Here is a 12,684-nt window from a genome sequence, read left to right on the forward strand (position 1 = left end):
CTAAAACGGAATGATTGGAAACAATTTTTGACATTGAGAACAGAATTTAGAAAATAATACCGGAAAGAAAACCGATTACTCGACAAAGACATCATTAAAATAAATGAATAAATAATAATATTTATGAATATTTCTTTGGCAAAATAAGAATTGTGAGGTGGGATTACAATATATGTTTTTTACCTAATACAATATTAAATAAAGTAATATTAGGAGAGAATATTAGACACGTATATTACGCAATATATAATGATATCGAATATCGAGCTTGGGATAAGTTAGCATGTGACAAGAACCAACATCAAGTTTCACAGACAAAGTGATAATGTGATACTAAACGGACGGAATGATTCAGTAGGGCCGTATGGGGGATCATTGGGGGTGAGTTCAATTTTGGGAAATGCAAAAAATTAGGGGTTGAGAGGAAAATGTCACAATAAGGTCATCTCTCTGGTTAGGATGTTTAAAATAAATTAGAGTGATTGCTCGATTAGTTGAGCGACATCATGGCAATCGACAATTCCTGAGTACTTGATATCATCGGCAAATTCTTTGATCTCGCTGTCGCTAATGACGCTGAGAGCCTTTCTCCAGATACTGAGTGGAGCACTTGAAGGCATTTTTAAGCTGGAGAACTTCGTAGCTTTGGCCCACTCCACCAATTGTTGATTATTCTTGACACTGACAAAGAACAACGTCATCATCATGTCCCTGATGAACTGAAAACAAAAATAAAAAATTAATTAATTTCTAAAAATTATCGTTACCATGTTACTATCCAAAAGTTGCCTCTTGAGAGTATCCAAGTTAAGAGCTCCAACAAGATACTTGAATTGGTCGGGATGAAGATTTGAGACTTTCTGATAAACAACTGGGAGAATGTCCAGAACGATCTCTCCATACATCTTCTTGCTCACAAGTCCACCAGCCGTCATCAATGCAAGAATAATTCTTGCTTGGTCTCTTGGTTCAACAACTTTAAGAGTTCTCGTAATAACTGCTCTTCCTTTGGACATTTGCATGAGTTTAGACAAGTCATCCCCCATTAATTCGTTGATGATAACTGTCGTACGCTTCTCAACTTCTTGGTCTTTCTCATCGCTGAAATAATAAGATTTTACAAAAAAATATTCAGAAACAGTATATACACACCTGCTCAAGTCTTTAAACTGCGACTTTTCAGGCAGCGATGATCGTCGAAGCTCATCAACCTCCATCAGAATGTTCAATGCTCCTTCTAAACGTAGAAGCATCGTACGAAGTTTCTTCGCAACGGCGATTTTTCTTTCTTCGTCCGACAACTTCTTTGTTTGATTGTCCACGCTTTCTACTTGAGCCTTCATATCGAGAACATGGCGCGGGTTGTGGGTAGAAGATTTTGATGGCAAACCCAAACTTGTTGCAAATTTGTCTGAAAGTGTCTGCCGCAACTTTTTGTCTTCTCCACGATCAATTCGTTCTTGACGTTCTCTTTGTCGTTCCTTGTCACGTTCACGAGCCCTCTCTTTCTGCATCTCTCGATAATTCATTCGACTGATACGTTCAAGATAATCCTTCTGTGACTCGGACGACTTTTCTTTCTTCTCTTTAGTAGCTTCTTCCAACTTGGTTTCGGCAGTCCACCCGTTCGCTATTTGCTTATCACGCCATGTCTTTAAAATGTTAATTTTAATAAAACACTCTGAATATTTAAGCCTACCACATAGTAATAATCATCGACTTGCGGATCACCAGAACCCTTACACTGAATAAATTGGATTCTAATGAGCCATTCACGTTCCTTGTAAGACATGTAACCAGCGAAAGAATCAAGGGCAAGATCATATATTGTCCGTGTAGATGGCATTCCAGAATGTTTACGCTGAACTCTGTTTCCTGGACTGTGAGGTCCAGAAGGATGACTGAATTGTGGACCATTTTGCCTAATATTTGGAGGTATCGAAGACTGCATGATCATAGCGTGAACGAGCTGAGGATTCTGTAAAATAATTGTTTTTACAAATAAGGAACCAAGTATCATATATACTTACGCGATAATGATTCAAAAGTTGAAACAAAAATGGTGGCGGCGGTGGAACCCCCATTGGTAACTGAATGTTATTAATGATTGCATTAAACCATACAGGAATCAACGGTAGAAACTGTGGATTCAGTGGCGGCAGTCTCGGCAGCTGCATGTTTTGTGGTGGCATCATTGGTCCCATATGTGGCATAGATGTTCCCATCGATGGAGGCATACCGTGCATACCACCTGGAGACAACGACGGATCCATACGAGGTTGAACATTTTGATTGAATCCCGGAGGTGGATGTGAGAATTTGTTATCTTCTCGCATATCTGACGGAACTTGCTGTCGGCCTTTCAAAATTTGGGCTTCTTTCATAATTTGTAGCTCGAGTTCTTCTAATGAAAGAGCTGCGGTAGGTAGAGTGGGAAGAGCTTGGCTTGATGCCGTTGCCGGGGTACCAGGAGCAGCAATTCTCGCTTCAAGAGGATGCTTTGAGAATTGTGCGGATTGGGGTTGTACTGGAGTGCTTCCAAGTTGCAGATCCTTGAAAGCGTCTACCAACGAGTCCGGTTTGTTTCCCATCTGCATTCTCTCGCAGTCTTCAAGCTTAAATTTGATGATGAGAAGATAGATTCAAACATTATGAAACAAACCGTTAAAGCTGAACTAGGCATAGAAGGTATTTGAGATGATTTCACTTCCTTTGTTGCTTGAATCGTCGGAGTTGGTAAAAGTGCACCGAAATCAAGATCCAGTGTAGGAGCTGCAGGTACTGAAGAAATTCCGAAATTGGTACCCCAAATGTTATATGCTCCATCGGTCCCGTTTCCCCAAATCGATTTTTTCTGAAATATATTCTAATTTAAAATAAAATAACTTTAAACAAACCAAAAACGGTGATTCTGCTTCAAAGCTTGATTTAAACGAGTCGCTGGCATCACCATTTCCAAAATTTGGAAAAGGAATCGGAATTTCAGAGGCGCTTGGAGCAACGTGATCCGAAGATGAGGGTTTTTGCCAGACAGGATCATCGAACCTCAACTTCGCAGTCTGAAATTTAAATAATATGATTCCAATTGATTATTTTTCAAAAGTATATACCTGTGTCGCATAGTTCTCGAGCTCAGCATTTTCGCCGATATTGTCCAAGCCTCCACCGAATGTTTCATCGTTGGCTGCATCAAACTCGTCGTCGAAAATGTTGTGATCCTCGTCACTATCCACCAGAGATTCGGGAAAGTCATCTGCAACAAATAATCAATAGATTTTTGATCAATAGTTTAGCTCTCACCGAACATCAACCCTCCTTCGATCTCTTCGAGAGTTTTCCCATACTTTTTTACTTCTTCCATACCCGGCAGTCCGAGTTTAGAATCTGAATATACACATTGAAACAGATTCTACAGAGATATCAAGGAAAACATTGAAGAAACAGAAAAACAAGATTTATGGCTCATTTTTAGCAAATTTTCGCATTTGATAGAAGAAAAATTGTATTTATACTGTTAAAATTGATTCCGACAACATTTTGTTCCGCAAATTTCAAGAAAAACGACGAAAAACGATCGATTTCAGCTGGAAAATGTCTGCTGCCCGCCCGCCCGTTGCCTCGTATTTCGCAGCCAGAATCGCTGTTCCATGCGAGACCACTGCAGTGGAGACCCCTCTGTGCCTTTAAACAAAAGAGAGAGTGTGCATTTTAGAGAGAGCGCAGAGTTAGAGCGCGCGTGCTTCAAAAAACAAAAGCTTTTTCACGATTTCGGAAATCTTTTTCCTGTTTTTGATTGGTTTTTTTTGTTATAAATAAACGTTTCTAATAGATTTTCAAAAAAAAGCGTACAATTGTCACTAAATAAGACTTTTTTCAGATCTCTTGGGGATGGAGTCTCGCAAAAGACAGCTCCAAAATGTCAATTCAGAATCACACGAGCCGAAACGTCTAAAAGAGGAATTCAAGGGTATTGTGAAGATATTGGAATATTTTATAATATTCAAGGTTTGGTTCAGGAACCGAGCATGATGGAGACAGCGTTGACTCGTTCGAGAACTTCTGTCCGACAGCTTCCTCTCCAAAAGAAAGTGAGTTTTCAAGAATATTTTTTTTTATTTCTAAACAACAGAAAAAACCTCAAATTTTTTTTCAGAAATCAGCCCGAGGTCGAGAAGTGAAAGGATACAACTTCAAGAATGCGACGATGACGATTCGTTCGATGCACCAGTCATTAGTTCAAAACCTCCGGCTTTACCGAAAGGTTAATTCATTAAAATTTTTTGATTTTGCATTTATTGATTTATTTTTCAGATAGCGGAGTTTCTGGATTCCCATGCCTCTTCGACGATAAAAATGTGATACATCTAACAGCTCGAAAAGGTGAAAAAAGAGACGATTGTCTAGATTTGGAGTGTATAGACAAAGAAGGGACGACTAGGATAGTCTATTTACAGGTTTTTGTAGAAATATAATCTTGAATTTTAAATAAAATTTATTTTATAGGATCATTGGTCGGAAATGAGCATTGAAGCAGGATCCACGATTAACCTGATCGGAGCTCAAGCATGGGGAGATCGTGATTTCCTTGTCAACGATGACGTCGGAATCGTGATCTTAAATCCAGACGCACTTGTCCCGTGCACAGCCGTCGCTTCAGCCACATTTTGTGCTCGAAAAACGGTGCTAAACGACAAGTTTAAGTTTGGAAATGCCTCGAACAAAGCAATGCTTCTCGGAACCATTATGCACGAGATATTCCAGGTTTGTAAGGCGGACTGAAAAATAAAAATAAAAAACATTTCAATTTTTTTTCTTTCAGACAGCAATCACGAGCAAAAAGCGACCTGTAATGGAAAACGATTTGATGAAAATTTGGAACAAGCAGGCTCCAAAGTATGCCGAAGAGCTTGTGGCGCTCTCCTTTACTCCAAGCTGTCTGGACGCCGAGCTACAGCCTTACTTTTCGATAATCTGTGGCTGGATCAATAAACATTATCCACTTTCTAACAGCTTCTTCTCGAAACGCGAGCCTCTGCCGTCAAAATCGGAGCTTCTCGAGGTGTACGATATTGAGGAGAATATATGGGATTCAAAGCTTGGTTTGAAGGGGAAGATCGATGTGACGATGCGAACAAAGTCGAGGGGAGGAATGGAATCTTTGGAGTTGAAAACTGGCAAGAGCAGTTGCTCCAGTGAGCACACTGGTCAGGTTCTACTCTACTGTATGATGCAGTCGTCTCGATACGAGCAGCCTATTGGACCCGGAAATATTCTATACCTTAAAGTTAGCTTTTTTTAACCTATAAACTTATGGAAAATATAAATAAAACAATTTTCAGGACGGCGCCTCCCATTGTGTAACCCCGCGGGCTGCAGATCTTCTAGGCGTTCTACAGCAACGGAACAAGCTTTCAGTACACTTTGAGGATCCGACTACATCAAATCTTCCAGATCCACGTCAAGACAGCAGATTTTGCGACAAATGTGATCACAAGACGATGTGCTCATTCTATCAAAAAACCGAGGAGAACTTCTCGAAATCCAACGATAAAATGAAGAATTTCGCCGAGAATGAGATGGCTCATCTGGAGCAGAATCACATAGAATACGCTGCAAATTGGATCCGCTGGATTTCAGCAGAATGGAAGTGCGAACGAGAGCGAATGACTTCTCAGAACAAGGATCTCTGGCTCAAAAGTGTTCAAGAAAGAGTCGAAGAAGGAACATGCCTGTCTGACCTGCATCCTGTCTCCGAGGAAATGTCCAATTCGCAGAAGATTATCATCAGTTTCTCGCGGAAATTTTTGAAATCTTCAAATACCCCTACATTCCGCCCGGGAGATGTCTGTCTGTTGTCGAATAAGAAGCATATTGCTATTGGATTCGCGTTGATTGATGAAGTATCAGATGATCAACAAATTGTCAAAATTTCCACCGATAAAACTATAAAATCTCGCTATGAAGCTCCGTTCCATCTGGATAAATACACAAGTATGAGCACTCATTCCACGACACTCGGAAACCTGGTTTATTTATTGCAAAATGATGAAATTGGGTATTTAAAAAATTTATTGATTTATTAATTTCATTATCTTTTTTCCAGAAAACGACTAAGAAATATACTCGTCGACCTGCTTCCTCCAATCATAATGGATGCTACTGGTTTTAATTTAACTCCAGCCATCAAGAAAATCATTATCAAGGCAAAGCTGAACAATGAACAACGGAAAGCTGTAGTTCACGCCCTGGCAACTGAAGATTTTATGATGGTGGAGGGCCTGCCAGGATCTGGAAAAACGACTCTAATCTCTGTGCTCATTCAATGTCTGGTAGCCACAAACAAGAAGGTCCTTCTGGCAGCATTCACCCACTCGGCTGTTGATAATATATTGACAAAACTGACAAAAGAGGTGGCGGCTGAAAAGATTCTCCGTCTTGGTAGCAGCTCTTCGATCAAGGATGACATCAAGAAAATGACTTTGAAAGCGAAGCTTGAGAATGAGACTTCTGAAGAGTACTATGCGGCAGTGAGAAAAGTCATGAAAACTACGGTATGATTTTTTCAATAAAATCTGAATTTAAAGCTTAAAATGTCATATTTTTCAGCCAATCGTCGCTTGCACCTGCCACCACGTCCCTCGCGAGCTTCTATTCTCCTATCGCCACTTTGATGTTGTGATCGTTGACGAAGCATCCATGGTTCTAGAGCCCCTCCTGCTCCCAGTTCTCGCCACAAGCAACAAGTTCGTACTCGTTGGAGACTGCAAGCAGCTGACTCCGCTGGTAGTTTCAAGAAAGGCGAAGCAAGAAGGAGCTGGAATTTCGACGATGGAGAAGCTTCAACAGTCTCATCCGGGCGTCGTCGTCTCGCTCACCTCACAATATCGAATGAATCGGGAGATTTCTGTGCTGTCCAGCAAACTTTTTTACGAGAATCGATTAATTTGTGGGAACGAATCGGTTTCGCGGAGCTCTCTGGATAGGACTGGAGATTATATTGTCGCGATGGATGATGGTTCAGATCACATTCGAAAAGCCCTTTCAGGAGATATCAAGGATTCCTGCGTCTTCCTGGACACCCAGAGCACAATTAATTCGAAAATGCAGTGCGAGGATGGAGAAGGCGGTGGAATGTGCAATGATGGAGAAGCCAAGCTCATTTCAGAGCTGTGCCAGCAGTTTGTAATGAGTGGTGTAAAGCCGCATGAAATCGGTGTGATGTCCGCCTACCGTAGACAAGTCGATCATATTCGAGGAATTTTAAATAGTGATGAGTTGGAGGTAATTTGAAAAGTTTAGCTTTAGCTTTTCAGAAAATTGAAAAATTCAACATTTTAAAATTTCCAGGTCAACACAATCGACTCGTACCAAGGACGCGAGAAACGTGTCATCATCTGGTCACTAACCTGGACTAACAACTCGACGAAGAAAAGCGAACTGCTCAAGGACGAGCGTCGTGTCAATGTGGCGCTAACCAGAGCCCGTCAGAAGCTAGTCGTTGTCGGATGCAAGAACAGCGCTGAGACGATTCCAGTGCTTTTTAGATTCTCACAATTAATTGAAAATCATATTTCTATTCCTACTCAACTGTAAAATTCCCGCCTTTTTTACTCATTTATTAGATTTCTCACTGTGAATTCATATTACCGGTAACAATTAAATATTTAATTTTAAAAATCAATTAGCTCTTCCTATCGGAGCCTGCGGGTAGAAGGTTAACTTTGGCATCACAGGAATTGTATTCAACAGGTGGTTGAATGCGGCAAATCTTTGATTTCTGGCTGAAAATTGGAAGAAAAAACATTTTTCGCGGTGAATAAAAAAACCCACGTCTTAATTTAAAAGTGGCATAACAGAACACTTCATTCGAGAAAATAATGCAAATCAGGAGAAAGATGAGTAATGAGCGGTAAGCCATGAGCCTCTCACTTGACAAATGAAGAAGCCCATTCACAGTCACAGAGCGGCGACCCTATATCACTTTGCTTTTTGTTTGCACAACCTAAGACGGTCACCGAACAGCCCATTTACTGTCAGAAACCGAGACGAACAAAAGGATGAGAAGCCTTATGAAAACAAAGGCAAAATAAATAAATTTTTTCTAGACCTGACTTATTTCCAATTACCGTACCCAGTTAGCGAACGCGCTCCACTGCGATTGCGCGCAAAAATCGAAACGCGCGAAAAAATTAATTTTAAAATTCGTGCATCTTCTTCACCAGCTGTTCTCGTGAATTTTCCATTTCCTCGACATTCATTGCTGGTTAGCTTGTCGTGGTTTATGATCTTTTTTTATTTTGCTTTAATATTCCTCTGCACTTTAATTTTTCTTTAATTTTCTGATAATCGTCCCAAAATTTGGTGTTTTTGCCTCTCCTATCACTCCTTATTCATTATCTATTTTCAGACCAGCTCACGAAACTAACAATGCCGTCGATGGAGAAGCTCTACATCCGCGAGCTCAGAGGGCGTGAGCCGGAGGGCGTCGACGCCCTGATCCTGGACAACGCCGATGGTGGCTTGATCGGCGGGATCAACAAAAATCTCACCAATCTGGAGGCAACCATTATAGTTTTTCCCATTCTAAATTTAATTTTATTTATTTTCAGTTGCTGAGCATGGTCAAGTGTGGGTTGACCACTCAAAGAAATGCCGGTGCTCCCAGCCCTCAACTATTTGGATCTCAGCGACAACGAGCTTGGAGACGACGCTTCGTTCGACGTCCTCATTAGCAGCGCTCCGAAGCTCAAGAGACTCACGCTTTCCGGAAATCCCCTTTCGCTGGAAAAGGTGCGAACGTTGAGGATGCTCCCCTATCTACAGGAGCTGGATCTGACGAATATTCAAGCTCTCGGAGCTTTCGATGATTATCGTTCAGTCGTATTTGAAATGATTCCATCATTAATTATTTTGAATGGTGTAACTATTGTCGGCGAAGACGTTCCGAACTACTCAAGAATTCCGAAATCAATTCGTGAGGACGCCGAGAAAGAGAGGCAATGGATAATTCTGTGGCAGTTATTGTCGAGTCCCAAGAGCGAAACAAGACCCCGACACAAGAAGTACCTATTAGCCACGTCATTACTTCTCTCCAGCGTAAGTTTCTTTCGAATACTATTGTAAACCAATAAAACAATTTTTCCAGAGGATATTCGATCAGTTGTGGCGAAACTTTGCGTTGGATCGATGTCTGACTTCTCGAGGGACGCTCTATTGATCAGGGAAAGATTAAATTCGCCTTTCACATCACAATGGCTCACAGAACACGCTCGTCTCCCCATCGAATCGAGACTTCCCTTAATCGGGATTTGGCAACTCGTCGGACCGTCAGTGATTCGTAGTGCTGTTATCGGTAATTATCAATTCTAATTCAACAAAGCAATAATCAATTTCCAGCTCAAGTGTACCGCTTACTTGTTGTTAAGTACGAAGGGAGGATGCTGAAGGATGTATGGAAGGATGGATTGCAAGTTAATGGAGTGAAGGTTTTGGAGCTGATGCTCTCACGCGTGTATAAGATGGACTAATGCCTCCAACAATTCATTTTTTTTCAATGTCACGGTTCTAACCATCGCCAATTCCTTCAGTCCACTCTTCAATTAATTTTCTTATTTATTTCAATGCTCAATCATCCACTTCCACGTGTGTGCCCAATATTTAAATTCCATCCAAGCGATCTCGGCGAAAACGCCTCTTGTAAAATAAAATTTCTTGAGCCGATTTTTTTTACCTTTCCAAATTGTCAAGCGAACCAGAATTCATCTTCAACACTTATAATTAGGCGGTTACAGTATTGTTGGCAAATCATCTTGTTCCACACGCAATTAACATTCTGTTTCAGAAGAATAAGAATCATTCACTTCCACGTTTGTGCTCAATATTTAAATTCCATCCAAATGATCTCGGTGAAAAACGTCTCTTGTAAAATAAAATACCTTTCGTCGATCTCTTTCTACCTTTCCAAGTTGTCAAGAGAACCAGCATTCATCTACACAATTTATAATTAGGCGGTTACAGTATTGTTGGCAAATCACCAGGTTCCACACGACTACCAATACTTCTGCTTCAGCAGCAGCATCAGCTATTTGTGTATGAAAAGAAGATTGACGGGTGATGTGGTAGAGGACAAGAAACAAGAAAAGTTTTCGTGCGGGGCGCCAATCATAAAAAGATGAGGTAATGGGCAAGAAGACGAGCGTGCACACACGAACACATACCAATACAAAACGACGCCGCTACCCGTTAGAAGTGTATGGTTTTGGCGCATTGTTTGGAACAGATGTCAACGCAATCTAATTTGTGCGCGCTCCGTTCGTTTTGATGTGAACTGAGCGGTTTTTTTCTGACGCTTTCTACTTCGAAAAAGAACGAGCGATTATTGACAACACATTGAATGAATGGTGGTTGTACGGTAGCTGATGGGAAGTTGTCATCTGTCAAGAAGATGTGGGTCGAGATGTGGAATCGGTGGGCGGAGAGAAGAAAGGGAGTTACCCATTTTTATCCACAAACCTCGTAGAGCAATTGTGTTTTAATTTGGATTTCCGTTGACTGAAAAAAAACCTGAAATAATTTTAAAGCTACGTGAGTTTTTTATTGCCAGACACAGCGGTCTTGACACGACAAATTTTTCTAATGCAACAAGGCATGCGCCTTTAAAGAGTACTGTAACTCAAAACTTTTGTTGATTTGGTAGAATTTATGTTTTTATTGTGTTTTTATTGTTTTAATTCAGTTTAGAAAACACATACCTTTTTTCTAAATACAAAAAATCGATAAAAATCCGGCAGAAAAATTTCAGTACTTAACCAAAGGTTGTGGGTTGTCGTGCCGAGACCGAGTACCAGAATTTTGGCGCAAAGTTTCGCGTCTGGGTGATAATAAGAAACGCCACTTGATGGCTTTTTCTCGATTCTAAGGTTGGGTTCCCGTCGTGCGAACTGAATCTGTAGATTATTTTCTCGATTTGTTCTAGTATTTTGAAACGCTAAAAAATAGACATGAGAAATTAGCTCGAAGAAATTTCCACTCAGGTTTCGCAATGTTGTTAAAGTTTGGCATGTCAGTTTAATGATACACGTGCGAGCCTTTAAAGAGTACTGTAATTTCAAATTTTCGTTGCTGTGAGTTTTCCGATCGAAATATTTATTTAAAACTTCAGTATAACAAAAAAAAACACTCAAAATTTAACAAATCGAGAGAAAAACAATGAAAAATTGGTGACAACTCCGAAAATTTCGCGTCTGGATAGTGGGTACTAAAAAAAAGTCACGTGGCAAGTTTTAATAGCAATCGCAATTTAAAAAAAAAGTTATCAAATACAGTAACCGGGATAGATCGATTATATCTCATTTTTTAGAACATTTTACAAAAAAAACCATTCTCGAAGACGACCACGAGAGCACTTTTCGAAACAACACACTTCCGTCCATTCTTCAACCCCCACACACACACACTCTCCTGTTCACTACAATCTTGTGCTGACTCATACAGTAGTCATGTCTTCTGATTTTCTCTCTCACTCAAACACACGACGGCGGGGTCCATCGCCTTTGTTCTTCATCTTGGTGAGTGCAACAACTCCGGTCTCTATCAACAAAAATGACACACATTCATTTGGCTTCTTTTTTTGTGGACCTGCTATGATAAATTGACTACCTAACTTTTAGACTGTTATGTTAGTCTGACTAGTAAATTTCGAAAGTAAAAAAAAAGTTTTTGGACCCACCTAGCTTGCAACTATAAATAGTTGAAGTTTCATTCGATTTTTTTCTCTTCTTCCCCCCAATTCTTCCCAATTTTTCTTCTTTGCCTATTCTCCTTTCACCAAGCTCGCTTCACAATTGTTTTTGAATAGACCCCCACGAAACACATACTGAAAACGAAACAAAAATATGATGAATTGTGTTGTGTTCTTCTAACGGTCTTGTGAATTATGTAATACAAGTGATTATGAAATACAAGTGAGAAAAACAACATGAGAAGATAAGCCTTGATCAAGGCTAGTCTTCAGAGAGAGATAGAGAGAGAGAGAGTATGAAGCATATAGAACGGACATTGTTTGTCTAGATGAAGGTCACATTTACATTTAGAAGATATTTATGAGTGCGGGTAAAAGTTCAAGTAGCAGTTGACAACTGGAACATGAGTTGTCGAAAACCTTAGAGCTTGAAGGTTTTCTACTAGCTTCTATCTTGGTTCCCGTTGGTTCTATCAAACACTTGTCAACTGGCACATTGCGTGCGGTATAAGTCTTTATAATAAAGGTAACGCTTTCAGTATAGAATTCGATATTGTTAGATTAAGAATAAATCTAAATTGTTTAAATCATATTACAACCTACAGTTTTATAGAATTTCAGTCCGTGAAAAATTGCAACAAAAGCTCACATTTTGCCAACGTTTTGATATTTCACCTAAACCGTTATTAAGTCAAAGTTTGGTTTATTTTAAGCCTATCGGTTTATTTCGGTAAAAATTTCTACATATATTTTGTTTCAAATTTCCTAATAAAAAGTTAACACGATATTGATTAACATCCCACAGAATTTTTGAAATTCAGTCCAAAAAATCGCAATAACTCAGTGTTCAACTTTCATAATTTCGGAAGTCGACAAAATTTTTTTGCACAAGATTTATATTTTAATTGCGTTTTAATTCAGTGTATTTATAGTGCTTATAGTGT

At 39.8% G+C, this 12,684-nt stretch overlaps 3 protein-coding genes and 1 pseudogene across 4 annotated transcripts; 2 read left to right on the forward strand and 2 right to left on the reverse strand.

The window, feature by feature from the left end:
- Positions 1 to 104: 104 nt before the first annotated feature.
- patr-1 (Protein PAT1 homolog 1) lies at positions 105 to 3,384 on the reverse strand. The gene is made up of 9 exons (NM_064113.8): positions 3,301 to 3,384; positions 3,111 to 3,253; positions 2,898 to 3,059; positions 2,663 to 2,854; positions 2,031 to 2,615; positions 1,700 to 1,978; positions 1,153 to 1,652; positions 768 to 1,101; positions 105 to 719 (listed from the first exon to the last, which is right to left on the reverse strand). Exons 1-9 carry the CDS (start codon positions 3,359 to 3,361, stop codon positions 474 to 476), a joined length of 2,502 nt encoding a protein of 833 aa, NP_496514.1. The 5' UTR covers positions 3,362 to 3,384; the 3' UTR covers positions 105 to 473.
- A 486-nt stretch (positions 3,385 to 3,870) lies between these two features.
- Positions 3,871 to 7,837, forward strand: dna-2 (DNA replication ATP-dependent helicase/nuclease DNA2). Its single transcript, NM_064115.4, has 10 exons — positions 3,871 to 3,967; positions 4,017 to 4,088; positions 4,154 to 4,261; positions 4,312 to 4,454; positions 4,504 to 4,761; positions 4,820 to 5,284; positions 5,340 to 6,055; positions 6,104 to 6,551; positions 6,607 to 7,281; positions 7,348 to 7,837. The coding sequence occupies exons 1-10, from the start codon at positions 3,889 to 3,891 to the stop codon at positions 7,591 to 7,593; spliced, it is 3,210 nt and encodes a 1,069-aa protein (NP_496516.1). The 5' UTR covers positions 3,871 to 3,888; the 3' UTR covers positions 7,594 to 7,837.
- Positions 7,604 to 8,074, reverse strand: F43G6.16 (Neuropeptide-Like Protein). Its single transcript, NM_001267386.4, has 2 exons — positions 7,831 to 8,074; positions 7,604 to 7,781 (listed from the first exon to the last, which is right to left on the reverse strand). Exons 1-2 carry the CDS (start codon positions 7,916 to 7,918, stop codon positions 7,678 to 7,680), a joined length of 192 nt encoding a protein of 63 aa, NP_001254315.1. The 5' UTR covers positions 7,919 to 8,074; the 3' UTR covers positions 7,604 to 7,677.
- A 353-nt stretch (positions 8,075 to 8,427) lies between these two features.
- Positions 8,428 to 9,527, forward strand: F43G6.3 (annotated as a pseudogene). The gene is made up of 3 exons: positions 8,428 to 9,096; positions 9,146 to 9,352; positions 9,397 to 9,527. Coding segments are annotated over exons 1-3 (1,007 nt in total).
- The last annotated feature ends 3,157 nt before the right edge of the window (positions 9,528 to 12,684 follow it).

The sequence above is a fragment of the Caenorhabditis elegans genome, chromosome II (genome assembly GCF_000002985.6).
Source record: "Caenorhabditis elegans chromosome II".
Lineage (NCBI taxonomy): Eukaryota > Metazoa > Nematoda > Chromadorea > Rhabditida > Rhabditidae > Caenorhabditis > Caenorhabditis elegans.